This window comes from Pithys albifrons, chromosome 1 (assembly GCF_047495875.1).
Source record: "Pithys albifrons albifrons isolate INPA30051 chromosome 1, PitAlb_v1, whole genome shotgun sequence".
NCBI classification, from domain to species: domain Eukaryota; kingdom Metazoa; phylum Chordata; class Aves; order Passeriformes; family Thamnophilidae; genus Pithys; species Pithys albifrons.
Genome location: NC_092458.1, coordinates 28,617,776 through 28,632,402, shown reverse-complemented (window position 1 = coordinate 28,632,402; position 14,627 = coordinate 28,617,776). Strand labels below are relative to the sequence as shown.

General features: G+C 39.5%; 2 protein-coding genes across 5 annotated transcripts; one reads left to right on the top strand and one right to left on the bottom strand.

Moving 5' to 3' along the window:
• Positions 1–1,414: 1,414 nt before the first annotated feature.
• Positions 1,415–6,055, bottom strand: LIG4 (DNA ligase 4). The gene is made up of 2 exons (XM_071548528.1): positions 5,945–6,055; positions 1,415–5,053 (listed from the first exon to the last, which is right to left on the bottom strand). Exon 2 carries the CDS (start codon positions 5,037–5,039, stop codon positions 2,301–2,303), a length of 2,739 nt encoding a protein of 912 aa, XP_071404629.1. The 5' UTR covers positions 5,040–5,053; positions 5,945–6,055; the 3' UTR covers positions 1,415–2,300.
• Positions 6,056–6,074: 19 nt separating this feature from the next.
• On the top strand, positions 6,075–14,050 carry ABHD13 (abhydrolase domain containing 13). 4 transcript variants are annotated; one of them, XM_071548574.1, is made up of 3 exons: positions 6,075–6,232; positions 7,917–7,952; positions 12,697–14,050. In XM_071548574.1, exon 3 carries the CDS (start codon positions 12,732–12,734, stop codon positions 13,743–13,745), a length of 1,014 nt encoding a protein of 337 aa, XP_071404675.1. In that variant the 5' UTR covers positions 6,075–6,232; positions 7,917–7,952; positions 12,697–12,731; the 3' UTR covers positions 13,746–14,050. The 4 variants fall into 4 exon arrangements, with proteins under 4 accessions (XP_071404675.1, XP_071404652.1, XP_071404642.1 ...); XM_071548541.1 differs by lacking the exon at positions 6,075–6,232 and adding an exon at positions 6,365–6,646; XM_071548563.1 differs by lacking the exon at positions 6,075–6,232 and adding an exon at positions 8,629–8,831 and having other exon boundaries at positions 7,924–7,952.
• The last annotated feature ends 577 nt before the right edge of the window (positions 14,051–14,627 follow it).

Sequence of the window (14,627 nt, the reverse complement as noted above, 5' to 3'; positions counted from 1 at the left end):
AATATATATTTTTAAAAAGAGAATAATTTTGAGGTGGATGCCTTTTAATTTCCTTACTTCCAGAAAGCAACACGGAAAAACATTTTAATTATACCTATAAACTCCACCTTCACTGTTAGGTTTGTACAAAATGTCAAACTTACAGTGTTCTCTCATTCCTATTCCCTCGTAGCAAATAGTACCATAAAGTTTTACAGGCCCATCTACTGTTTTGTGGTACAACAACTGTTACCAGCTGGAGATGCTACATACTCAGTTGAACTATGCTAAAAGGCATTTCCCTAGTCACCTTCAAAGGAACATTTCTTAATCCTTTTCATGACATTTTATAACTCCAAGTCCTTCTTTTGAAAGAATTCAAACTGCAATTACGCATGGATTGGAAAAATTAAATGACCGTTGTTTGTTTGACTTTTTTAACAGAAAGAATAAAACTGAGTGTTATAAAAAGCCCCCTAGCAAACTACAGGGCTTTTTAAAGTCTCTCACCAGATCATTAAATTGAGGTGCCATAAACACAATAATACAATTCATCAGTTATTTACTATAGCTGACAGAGTTTGACTGATTTCACCTGAATAAATGGACCTTCTTAATACAGACATATTCAAAACACACAGATGTACCCTCCCCTCTTCCAGAAAGACTAACTGGAAGTTGAGCAACAGGGACCACAGTTTTTAAGTGTTTCACCAAACAGAGGTACTATGGTTAAAAATTGTAAGCTTTCCACAATCTTTTCATTCAGTCCTGGAAAGAAGTTCACATCCAAACCAAATAGCGAATGAGTATCAGGGGGACAAAGAAAATCAGTTTTGTGAGGGATGGAAATTTCCATAACAGAAAGAAGCAAGGGAGCCGACTTTCCTTCATTCATTCAATTCCCTGTCGTGTTAAGGATGCAAGCAGGCTGCTCTGGGAGGGAAAGCATGATGGAGAACAGCAAGACTGGCACAAGGCAGTATCCTCACCAACAAACGGCGGGTGCAGCCCCACCATACAAGCCTCACCCAAGATGAGCAAAGCAGGCCTGGTGACAGTAAATCTGTGGTCACTGGTTATTACATTTTACCTGTTTAGTGTATGTCAAATAATAAGGGAGCTCCTAATACACTAACTATAAGAGATAACAATAAACTTCCTTCCAATTAGCCTTTCTTGTAACACTGCCCAACTCTTTTTACAGTAACTTTTTTATGAACATGACCACAAAAAGCACTGAAGAAACAGGTCAGCTCAAAATGAGTTCTGTATGATCTGCACAATGGCAGTTCTGTTTGATACCAGTACTGACATAACAAGAACTGAGGCCTCAACTTTTTTCCACTCAAAGTCAATGCACGAATAATCTAACAGTATGATCAGAAACTAAATCTTGCGTTTTTCAAAAGACTTATTGCTTACTACAAATAAATACCAGGCAAACTTTAAAAATAGATTTTATTTAGTAATGGAAAAAATATACATTGAACTAGATATTTGGAAATTATTCCAACATTATTAAAATAGCCTAAGAAGCATTTTTTGAAAGATAAACTGATCGTTAATAGTAACACCCTGCCCCTGTGGCACTTCACAGTTCAGCTGGAATGACCACAATAGGTTATTACAGTTTTTAAGTAATTGATTTGTATTTCATACATATATAGGTCATTTTTAATTCATTAACCTCAAAGGTTTAGGTTCTGTTTTACAAAGGTTATTTACACAAAGAAACATGGGATCTATGCAATATCCTAAAATCAAAGTGCTACTGAGGCTGTGTGATGCTCAATGCTAAAACCAATGTAAATAAATTAAAACAGTAGACAAAGTTTATATATTACTGAATTCTCTAGCACATGGAATACACACAAAACATGTCCACAAACACATGAATGTCACTGCAAACTGATAAATAAACAACAGATGAATAGTAGAATCTCCATAAAATAGCAAATTATTGCCTCCATTCTGAGAAATGGAGGCAAACATTATTAACATCTAGGACAAACTAGAGAGGTTCAAACGTATTTTATTTCCGTAAAATATTAGATCTCTCGTGAGATCTGTTTGTGAATTAAAAGGCTTACATTGTTTATCTTGTGGTGGTTTTTACTGCTCCAACATAGCTTTGCATCCTCTTGCTTCCACAACAGTATAATTAAGCCTTCCTCCAATTTCAGCAATACAGTGTTATTTTTTAGCCAGAGCCAGCTTTAAGCAGACATGAAAACAAATAAAAAATTTAAGACAAGCTCATAAAATCCAAGTCCAATCATTCCAATAGGAATGCCTATGCTCAAATTTTAAAAACTACTTTAAACTAGGTATTGATTTTCATTCTTTGCAACTCCTTCCTCCACTGACTGTGTCACCCACAGCTCAGATACAATTTTAAATTTCTTCCCGAACGTTCTCCTGAGGGCTTTTATCTTTTTTAACCGGGAATGATCTTCTCCTATAACAACATGGGAGACACCCTCTTCAAGGTTAGAGACTACTTTTGCACCATAAAAACGGAGCTCCAAAGCTCTAATTGATAGTGTTGTTCCAGGCATTTTGCTTTCAGGCTCATTAACAACAGTGTAATAGTCCACATAAATAGTGTTTCCTCTGAATATACTGAGCTGACAACTGTTCCACGAATAACGTTCTTCTAATTCTGCAATTGCGTCCAAAGGGATTGCCCTACTGTCTTTCACTCTTGAGAACACTTCCTTGAGCTGTGCAACATCTGTGTTTGCTGTGTAGCTGTCTCCATAACAATCATACTCACGAGCAAAATGTTCTTTTGTGTCAGGTGACATGTGAATCATAAAGGCTGGTTGCCAAGGTACCAGCATTTTGGTTTGAAAACACTGAAGGAGCCACTCTGCCCTCACCACATCGTATTTGTTGGAAGCAATGATGTTTTTCACTCTGACATTCTCAGCTCCTACAATGACACAGTAAGTCTCTGGACCTGGGTTCTGTACCACACTGCCACCACATTCAGCTATTCTGCTTTCCAGCTCAGACTTTGTGTATTTTTCTGTTCCTGTCATAACACAAAACTCAACATCTTCAAATACATTTGAAACCTTGTCTACACTAGAAAGATCAGGAGCTCTAAATTGCTCAGCTATTCCAATTACCTTCCTCACCTTTGAAATAGTTTTCCTTTTTTTCTCATGTGGCTCATCATACTCATCTATATTAAGGTGCTTAGATGCCAGCTTCCCTTCTGCTTTGCTTCTGAGATCTTCTAACATGTCAGAAGTCATGCACTCATACCATTCTTTGTCCTCTCTTATCTTCTCAATGCGGGGGAATCTTAAAGTGCAGTCAGTTTTGTACATATCACTGTCAACAATCTCAGCTGCCTTGATCTGAACTATAACAGAGTTGCAAGGTTCAATGTACATTTCAGGTTTTTCAGTCCCACACAAAATGTTACAGGGAGGGTCCTTCCTATGGTAGGGCTTCCAGTGTTTAGCCAGTTTCAAGCCTAGATCATACAACTCCTTCATTGTATAGCCAGAGCCAACACGACAAATTGAGTGGAAAATGCTTGGCTTTTCATTTGGAGGGGGTGTCTCTGCAATAGCGCACAGAAAATGAGACATCATTCCACCACGTGACCCCTTCCCCCAGTAACCACCAACAATTAAAAGGTCTAGTTCATCCATTAGTCCACTGACATATTCTGGCTTGATTTTTAACCAGCCTTCCCCACGTTTGTCAGGCTTGTAGGTGGACATGGGATCTTTCACCATAATCCCTTCCTCTCTGTTATCTATTGCTTCATTTAATGCATCAATTACTTCTTTTCTTGTTCTGGCACTTTTCTTATGTACAACATGTATCCTGCCCTGTACAGGGGTAAATACACTACTTAAGATTTCGTATCTTTTACTCAGTATTTCATGCCCCAACTTCTGATCATTAACCATCAATACATCGAACACACAGAAGCAGGTCTGCAGATCAGAGTCCTCCACCATTCTTTTTATGTCGAATTTGTTTCCTTTTTGCATAAAGGTTTGGGTCTCAGGATTGTAAGCCATCATTTCACCATCGAGAATGCAATTTTGCACATTGCTTTTAAACACATTATGAATAAATGGCGTTAATGAACCTTCAAGGGGTGAAGCACCAAACTGCTGAGTATAGTCAAACCCATTTCGCGAAAAATATTTATACACATCCCCATCTTTGTGCATCTGCATACGCTCACCATCCAGCTTAGTTTCTATGTAGAATATCTGGTTATTCATTTGTTTCTCAATTTGCTGGATATCTGCAATAGCAGCAAGCATTGGCTTAAAGGCAGAAAACAACATGATAGAAACATCACTAAGTGAGACAGAGGGATCATGTAGTTGTCTGCAAACTTTTTCTAAATCTGTTGTGACGTTGTGTAACTCAGCAGCATCAGGATGGAAAATGGAAAATACAGTTTGTTGACTAACACCAAGCTTTAGATCCTTTATAATCATTCGGATGAGCCATTTTTGTTCCAGTGCTGTGCTCTGCGTAATTAACTGAAGAAGACTTTTCTTTAACTGACCCTTGTCTTTAGCAGCATTATTGTTAGCTATTGCATCTAAGTGTTCATTGACTTGTTCTATTGTCAGTCTGCCTTGCTTTGGGCTCCTAGGTTTCAGCACAAAGTATGCAATCATTGCAAAATCTCCAGCATCTCCACGTGAGCCCGTAGGTGTTCTGTAATTTAAAAGCTTTGCAGCGTCTTTTCCATCTTTTGGTAAATGAAGTAGTTCAATATACAGCTTTGCAAGCATAGTTTCTTTAATTCCATATGCCATCCTTTCTCTTTCCAACTGGGGCAGAATAAGCCGCATAGCTGGGTAAAAGGAATCTGTGACGTCTTTCTCTTTTTGATGAATTGCATCATGGAATTTCCTCCAGGAATCCAGAAAATCCTTGAAATACTTGGCTTTCTTCGGACGAGACTTACACTTTTGTATTCGCTCCAGAGTAGAACACAGATCTGCAAAAGGCACGTGAGAGGCCACTGTTTTTTTAGGAGGAGGCTGTGAAACAGGCGCGGAAGCCATCAGTCTGCTTTTCACTACAAACAAAAAAAAAGTACATGTTTATAGAGAAAACGCCAGCATAGAATCATAACATCAATTGGGTTGGAAAATACCTCCGAGATCATCAAGTCCAATCCGTGGTCCAAGTCCAGTCCATTTACCAGATCATGGCACTCAGTGCCATGTCCAGTTTAAAAACCTCCAGGGATGGTGAATCCACCACCTCTCTGGGCAGCCCATTCCAATGCCTGATTACTCTCTCCGGAAAGAATTTTTTTCTGATATCCAAATTAAATTTCCCCTGGCAGAGCTTAAGCCCGTGCCCCCTTGTCCTACTGCTGAGTGCCTAGGAGAAGAGACCAACCCCCACCTGGCTATAACTTCCCTTCAGGTAGTTATAGACAGTGATGTTATAGCTTGTTATTCTGCCTAAAACCCCCCACGTTTCTAATTAGGATTTACCTTTTTTTCTCCTTTCTTAAACTAAGCGTTAACTGTTATCTTTACTTACAAGTCACCAGTGAGTACCACTGTCCTTAGCTAAGGGTCAGGCTGGACACTGAGCCGCTGGCATTCCCCGGAGAGGGGGCTGCAAGGCCGAAGGCACCGCGCTGCCCACCCATTGCTGCCCAGGCAGAAGCCTTCACTGTTCAGAGCCCGATGTCCTCCTCTACCCTGCCCGAGAACGCAGCCTGCCCCCGACCACACTCGCTCTCTCCCAGTCGCTCCCCGCCGTGTGCGGAGCGGTGTCCTGCGGGCCCAGATGCCGCTCCCGGAGCTCCTGCCGCGGGGCGGCACCACCCGCGGCCACGGCGCATCCCCCGCCCCGGCGCTGCCACGGTGACGGGCTGGGGGGGCAGCTTCCCCTCCGGGCGGGAGGAGACCGGCGGGGCCATGGAGGCGCGGCCGCCCCGGCGGAGACTTACGCGAAGCCGGCGGAGCCTACGGATCCGCGGAGACACCGGCAGCGCCCGCCCCGGAACAGGAGGAGCGGCCCGGCAGTGCCGCGGCCCGCGCTCCTCCCCCGGCCGGGGCGGGGAACCGCCGGCGGAGCCCCAGGAAGGCCGGGAAAACCGGCCGGGCAGTGACCTGGAAGCGGAACTGCGGCTGCTGTGACTTCCTGCCTCGGGAGGAAAGAGCCGTAGTTGAAGTTGCGCGTCGGGGTCGGCGCTGGCCCGAGACACCGGCGACCGCCGCCAGGGAGGATGCGGCGGGTGGGTCTCGCTGCGCTGGGGCCGGTCCCGCCCCGCGTGGAGGGCGCTGGGTAGGGTGGGGTGGCGGCAGGGCCCGGCCCCGTCAGGCCGCGCCGGGGCGGGCGGGAGCGGGGGCGATGGCAGGGCTGGGGTTTGCTTTGGGGTTTTTTCCGGGTCTGTCCGTGGCTGAGAGCGCCCCTGCCCTGGGAGTGCCACTGCCCTGGGAGTGCCCGTCCCGGGGGCGGTGCCGCTCCCTGCCGGCCGATCCGGACGTGTGGCCCGAGGAGCTGCTGCGCCGTCAAAAGTTCCTGCAGGTGCCTTCCAGCGAAACCCCGGGAGATCTTTAGCTTCTTGGCGGCAAGGTCTAGGTCTTGTGTTTCGTTTGTCTCCGCTACCTTATGGAACAATTCCTGCAGCTGGGGATGCTTTTAGAAGGTGGGGGTGATGATCATAACTTTAATGTTCTTCATGTGATAAATGACTCCATTGAAAAGGTTGAATTTGGCGTTTTTCTTAGGTAAAAACAAATAATTTAACATCTTTTGGAAGCAGTATGTTTTAGGAGCCTATGCACACTAGAAATCTGAGGTTCTAATATAGCCAGCCGTGTTTAGTTGTTGTCTGGGGTTTGGAGTTTCTTTTTGCACAATATAATAATTCGAGACATACAGCTAAGGTTCATTAAGACTTGTCAGTGGTGAGGGGAGGTATAAGAGGAGTTAAGAGGAAAACACTTTCAATTATGAACATGTACAACTTGATGCAGAGTTGTGAAAATTCTCTGTTTGAAATAAGTAGAACAAGTGGCTTGTTGATTTTAAAAGCCACAACCCTTAAACATGTGACACTTACTTATTCTTACTGTGCTTATGCTTTGTTAGGAGTCACTGCTTTGCTGTTGTTTTTCTTTTTTTCTCCTTTTTTTTCCAGTGTCTCTGTAGGATTTTAGTACTAAGAAAGTGTATTTTTGCTGTCTTGTACCTTTGTAGGTTGTAGTTTGTAAGTTTTCCTCTGGAACCGTTCCCCTTTGAAACTTATTTTTTACAGTTGAGGACTTAATAGTCCTGCTTACAAGAGTCGTCTGAATATATGTGAGGAAATGTAAAGATTGTGGAACTTTTATCTGTGTCTGGGGCAGGTAGAGTGTAGGAGAAGCAAGTGCAGTAGAAACCAACAAATGTATTTAGGTATTTCTTAAGAACACAGAAATATCTGATTTTGTTTGGTTTGTTTGAAATGCAAATGATTGCAATGAGTGACATGACTTAGGTTTTGCTTTTTTTCTTTAAGCTCTTAAATGAGTAAGCAGCCATGAAACCTGTGATTGTGCTTCTTAGCACTACAGCTGCTCATACACTAGAAATTAGATTAAAGAGAAAGTGTAAATCTAACATAACTTCATTTTTATGCATTCTATATATTATATACTGTGTATTGTATGTATAGTCCAGAATATTTTGATGTGATTCTTAAACCTCATTTTAAGGTATTTCCAAGTGCATCAGATATTTCAAACAAGTGTTCATCTTGATAGGAGCATGAACGTGAAATGCATCATTTCATCAGTGAAACACTTGTAACTTCTAGGGGGTTTGGCTGTTAGCACTTCTTAATTTTCTTTCAAGTAGTTGAAGACAAACAGTAAATTATGTGTGTAATTCAAAAGCAATTTTACTCAAAATTCATAAATGAAATTGTCTTTCAGGCAGAGATGAAGCCTGGGAAATCATCACATCTACAGGTAAATGTTTTATAACATGATTGGTGTATGAAAATGACACTTTTATTATTAAAAATATAGACAAAGGCATCACAATTTGTGACAGATGCAAGAGTAGTTTCACCTGTCATTTATAAATGAAAAAGTTGTTTGCAAGTACTCTAAGTATGCACTTGAGTTTTTGTGATTTTTCACTCGATAATTGCATTAACCATTTAAGAATAGCATTAGGGCAAAGCAGAATATTGTTAAAATGCCTTGATCATAAAGACTAATTTTTATCTAGTTTTTTTTGTTGTTGTTGTTGTGAGTGATTTCTGTTTTCAATAGTTGCGTAATTATGGGATTTGTAGCTCATTTGATAGAACGTAAAGGTCAACAATAGCTCCTGGACTGTGGATTCAGCAGTGGAGATGTACAGATACAAATGTGCATGTATATCAAATATGCGTATAGCCCTCTGACGTAACATTGAAACTTATCACTTGCAAATTTCCTTTGTGTTTTGAGGAGTAATACAGTTATGTGGCAGTGTAAGCTGAGTTGGTTGTTAAGCCGAAGGTACAGCAACAGTCTGGTGAAGTCTTACTTTCGTTAGGTCTTAGTGTTGAATTGGACCACTGAGCTGTTGCTTTGTGTTAATGGCTTCTGCAGTAGACCCTTGTATGTCCATACTGTCTTCTGCTTGTCTTTTAAGTTTACAAGCATCATCAAAGAAATACTTGTAGGAAGCATCAGGATTCCCAAAGGCTAGCCTTTCTAATGCACATTATCAGAGGGACAGGAGGAAGCGTGAAGCATGTGGATACTAGAGGAAAGACCTCTGATCATTTGTGAATGAGAAAACATTATGAGAAGAATGCAGAGGAACTGAGTTTATGTAGTCTGGAGAAACTGAAGGTAGGTTACATATTTGAAGGTTAATAAACATTGAACTAAAAGTGAAGAATTTAAGTTACTAAGTGTCGCTTCCTTTTAAGTGTATTAGGAAACATTTTCTAGTAGTAAGAGTAGCTAAGAACAAGTGCAGCATAAGTAGGAATTTACATTAATGTAAGAGTTAGGTAGGAAAACATCTGTCATACAGAACTGTTATGGTTCTGCTCTTCTTTACTGCGTATTTATCACAGATACTGACTTTCATGACAAGTTTAAAAAAAATGCCCTTATGCTTTTTTACATAGCCTCTACCTTTGTTTAAATAATCAGTGGTTATAAAATACTGTGAATGCTGTAAAATGGGATGTGGCTTCCTTTCCCAAGGAAAACCTTGTTGTTTGCAAAATTACAACAATTACTTGAAATGCGGTGCTGCAATAAAATGCTCCTTCAAAAAAAAATTTTTTTTCATTTTTTTAGTGAAGCAAGAATTATTTCCAAGGAGTTAATGTTTTATCTAGGAGATATGAAAAGGAAACATGTAGAGCAACCTTATTTTCCTGTTTAATACAAAACTTCCACTGGCCAACTAGCTGACTTCCCTTGGCTCCAATGTCTCCATCTGAAATATATGGGTGATGTTTCATGTTACCTCTCTGTAGTGCTATGTTACTTTTAACAGTAGAAGGCCATATAACAGATAATCCTGTTAAACAGCCATGAAAAAAAAACTAATCATACTTGCAGATGAGAGAAATTGATTAGAAAGTTCTCTTTCAGAAAACATAAAATTGTGCATACTTCTTGTCATAACTGGGACATGAGGGAGTTATGGAGCAAGTCTATGAGTGGTTCTTGTAGTCTAGGAAGAGAAGCAGTCTTGTCAAGAAGGAGGGGAGGCTTTGTCCAGGTGGTGGGTCTGCTCTATTTCTCAGTTTAACTAGGTGAGAAATCAAAGTCTAAATACATTGTATTTCCTTTCCTTTCGTATCGCTATCCTCACACCTTATTCTGTCCTATCCTATCCTTATCCTATCCTCACAACTTTACCTGATTATTCTGCCCCTGTTAGTCACAAAAATTAGAAATGCAGGAGAATTGTAACACATGCTCTTCATAATTAGACACAAGAGTTTTTTCATAAGATGCTCCATAGTAAAATGTTTGAAAGGTGTATAACTTCCCATCCAGAACAAAAGTAGTGGGAAATGAATTTTGTGTCTGTGTATTGTCTTGCAGTATGTTGAACAGTGTCAAATCTCATACACTTCAAAAAGTGATGACCTTATTGCTCACTGAAAAATATTAGCTTGCCCTTTTTTTTCTGTCCTTCAAGTGGAAATTTTGTTCTGTTCGTATCCTCTTCTGCTGTACAGCTCAAACAAGATAATGTTTGGAAGGTTTGTTGCATTGGGCTCCATAGATAGCATGGATTGTAGTTTAATTGAGGATAAGTTTGTATTAGCTTAGTTTAGAGTCTCTTCTAGGCCCCTGTGCTTTTCTGAGAAACCATCCTTTTACACTCTAGTGATCTTTCAATTGGTATTGGAAGAAAGTGGGGAAGAACCTTGGAGAAACTTGTATCTGAGTTCTGTAACTAATAAATCTTGTAGTAAAATGTGAAGTATGACATACGGGCTGATTCAGGCTTGGAATTGAATGAAACTAGTGAAGTTACACATAGCTGGGAAGAAAATTTTAATAGTAACGTAGTTGTTCATTAGTGCAGAGTAGTCTGCTTTATTTAAATATGTAGTGAGTATGAAACATTTGTGGCTGTGTGGTTCAACCTTCTGCTAACTACTGTTCAGTTGTAGTTGTAGCATGCATTGGTTTTGCAACTTCAGTAGCAATATTTTATATATACATATTATATATCCATCTCAGAAGTAATTGCACAGCTGCAGTATCTCACTAGTATAGGATTTTGATAATATTAGCCTACAGAAATAAAAATAGAAGCAGTGCACAAATGAAACTAAAATCAACTCTATCAGTCTTCTTAATGTATGTGGAAATTTTGCAAAACTTAATCAGTTTAAGTGAGATTTTTATTACTTCTTTGTGTTTTGGTTGTTTAATGGTGGCTCTCATACTCTTGTGAATGTCTTGACAGGAAAATATTTTTGGAGTCTCTTTTACTTGTAAGAAAACAAAATTTTTAATAGCATAATAGATAAGGAGAATGGTTTTACAGTCCCATTATCAATGTTCTTATAGTCTTCAAATGTAATGCAGGAAATGTTTGTTAACTTCATTAGGAAGTTCTCTTAGAAACTGAAGTAGCTACCTTATATATGTCGTAATCACTGTGAGTTCTTTACTAGAGAAATGGATCTCAAGAATTAAATTTTCGTAAAGATAATATTTGTGCATAGTTGGATGTGGATATTAAGCATGAACTTATAAACAGGAGAACAAATTTGGGATAACTGCTCTTTTAGACTACTTTATATTTCACCAGTGTTATGCATTTGGAGTAGATACACTGTATAAATCTTAATTTGACGTTGTTTTTGGTTAATATATGAATCTTCAGATATAACAGATAATTTCTGATTTATTTCTAATTGTTGCATAAAATAGTTACAGATGGCAGTTTTCCCTGGTAAGACTGGGTGGTTATCATTATCTGTGGAATTCAAAGGCTGTGGTTGTGGAGGTCACCTTTTATCACTTGATCCTACCAAGATGGCAGGAGTAGAATGCTTGGATGCATCTCTGCATGCCAAACTCCTTTGGAGTTAATTCGGATTCTTACTACACTACATCATTTTAGGAGGTTTTAACTTTGTGTCTAAACTGCAATTGTTATCTGCTGTATAACTTAGTGCTGTCAAAAAAGTGAGCTTGTGTTGTCCCTTCCAGGCAGTGTGATTATTCAAATCAGTGGTGACTGAGTGATTTACTGTAGTTCTTGTGTAGATTTTGCAGTTTTTGACTGTTTCCATATTCCAGTTGAACCCAGCAGTGAACACTGTGAGAGATTGTATGTATGCTGGGAGACATAACTCACCTTTTATCATTGGAAAGAAGATTTAATCTATTGCCATTAACATCACTCTCCTCTTTTTTTACTCTGTGCATGCTTTTGTCATGCGTCTGTTTTCATGTTTCAGCAGTTGGGCTTTTCATTGATCAGAGAACAGTGTAGTTAGATGGCTGTTTTCAGTAGTCTCATGTGATTATACAGTCTTCCATTCAGCTAAAGACTTGATATGGATTACTGATCTGGTAGTGGAAACCTGTCATTGTAACTCAGAAGCAAACAAAATACAGCAAAAAAAAAACCAACTGTCACAAATGTAACTACAGTGTGATATCTTATTTTAGAAGAGTCTCTCTCTTCTGATCACTACATGTGTTGCTCTGCAATCACAGTTTACTGAGATGCTGAAAGACAGCCACCGACAGCTGAGCCAGGATGCATGGTGAGCCTCCATTGGCTGCAGAGTGATGGGCACAGGCTTCTTGAATGCTACTTAGCAACTTAGAAATAAAGATTATTTTTCTTTGTGTTCTGGATTCTAGAAGAAACTTTGACAAACTGGTGATACCATTTGTATGGTTCTCTTGGTTAATAGGAAGACTGAGGGAAAGAGTAAGTTACAATCATCTCAATCAACCAGTTTTCTAGTGCTATTAATGGACTCTGCTGAAATGCTGTAAATGGGATTTTTGAGAGTTCTAAAGCCTGTCCTTATGAGTGCTTTTCTGCTTGTTTTACAGAGTCAAATGGTTTCCAAAAAGGGAATTTGCCACTAAATTTGATGTTAATGCTCCAATATATTGTCTTGCCATTAAACTTCTGCAAGTATGAATTCTTAAATCACTTCCTTTTTTCTTTTCCCTGTATTTACACGTATACTTTTGGAATTTTTTGCAGGATTTACTTGGAGTAAAAGATCACTGACTTCTACAATGGAAAAATCATGGATGCTTTGGACCTTTCTTAAAAGATGGCTGCTAGCTTTGGCTTCCTGGTCTTGGAGTCTCTGCCGTATTTGTCTTTTACCCTTGATAGTGACTTTTCACTTGTATGGTGGCATTATACTACTTATATTAATATTTGTATCAATAGCAGGTATATTATATAAATTCCAGGATGTTCTGCTTTACTTTCCTGAACAGCCATCTTCATCACGTCTTTATGTTCCTATGCCTACTGGGATACCACATGAAAATATCTTCATCAGAACCAAAGATGGAGTTCTTCTCAATCTTATCCTGCTGAGATACACAGGGGACAATGCAGCGTATTCTCCAACCATCATTTACTTTCACGGCAACGCAGGCAACATTGGCCACAGGCTGCCAAATGCTTTGTTAATGCTGGTAAACCTGAAAGTAAACTTAATTCTGGTTGATTATAGAGGGTATGGAAAAAGTGAAGGAGAAGCAAGTGAAGAAGGCTTGTACTTAGATTCTGAGGCTGTGTTAGACTATGTGATGACTCGGTCTGATCTTGATAAAACAAAAATTTTTCTTTTTGGCCGTTCCTTGGGGGGAGCAGTAGCTATTCACTTAGCTTCTGAAAATTCCCATAGGATTTCTGCCATTGTGGTGGAGAACACCTTTCTTAGCATCCCATATATGGCCAGCACTTTGTTCTCTTTCTTTCCAATGAGGTATCTTCCGTTATGGTGCTACAAAAATAAATTTCTGTCCTACAGAAAAATCTCTCAGTGCAGAATGCCTTCTCTCTTCATCTCTGGGTTGTCTGACCAGTTAATTCCACCAGTTATGATGAAGCAACTTTATGAATTATCCCCAGCTCGGACTAAGAGATTGGCGATATTTCCTGATGGAACTCATAATGACACTTGGCAGTGCCAGGGTTATTTCGCTGCACTTGAACAGTTCATCAAAGAAGTAATAAAGAGTCACTCCCCTGAAGAAATGGCGAAAACATCATCTAATGTGACAATAATATAATTGATATTCTACTTTGGGGTTGGGTGAGGGAAGTACCTGCACTGTACCTTGATTTGTGATAAGTGGTGAAAGAGTGTCCATTTTTAAATGTATGTCATGTCTGTACTTGCCTAAAGAGTGTCATTAAACTTGGAAAGGTCTGATATTTTATTAAGGTGTTCCAGATAACTTTTACATTTGCAGCATTGTAAATGAACCATTTTATGTCTTTCTCATATTTTTTGGTATCTCTGTCCATAAATTCCATTTGTTTGATATGTACAACAGACGCTATTAAAGGAACTTGCTACAAAAGTATTACAGAATGTATTAGTTTAGATCAATGGGAGGCTCTTCAGTATTCACTGCTGTATGTGTGAGCTTTTTGGACAACCATGGTTAGCACAATGATTTGTTGCTTCTCTTAGAGTTTATTTAAAGTGTGCCATGCATGAGATTAGTGTTTTATTCCTTGAAATTTTATATTATGCAAAGTGGAAAGTCTTCAATGTACTAAATAATATAAATTAACATTAATAGTAGAGTATACATGCAGGTATACTATCCTGGTTTTTTATGGTTATGCAAACACATATTTCAAACTGCAACTGAAAACAAAAAGACACTTTCCCTGTTTTTATTTTACTATTTCTATTGTAATAGTGCACAGAAAGTTGTATGTGCCTAAACATCATGACTTCAGAATTTTACCCAGGCAATTTTGCCATTTAAAATAGAAGTAACCTTCAGAAAGACAGAAGTGCAATCTAAGCTCCTTTCTGCCTCAAACTGTCCTCACTAATGTACAGGCAAACTATTTGTTAGTATTAGCCTGCTTGAGCATTTCTCAAGGCAAGATGGGTGGTCATTCAAGGTAAAAGTAGGTGTATTAGTGTTAGTTTC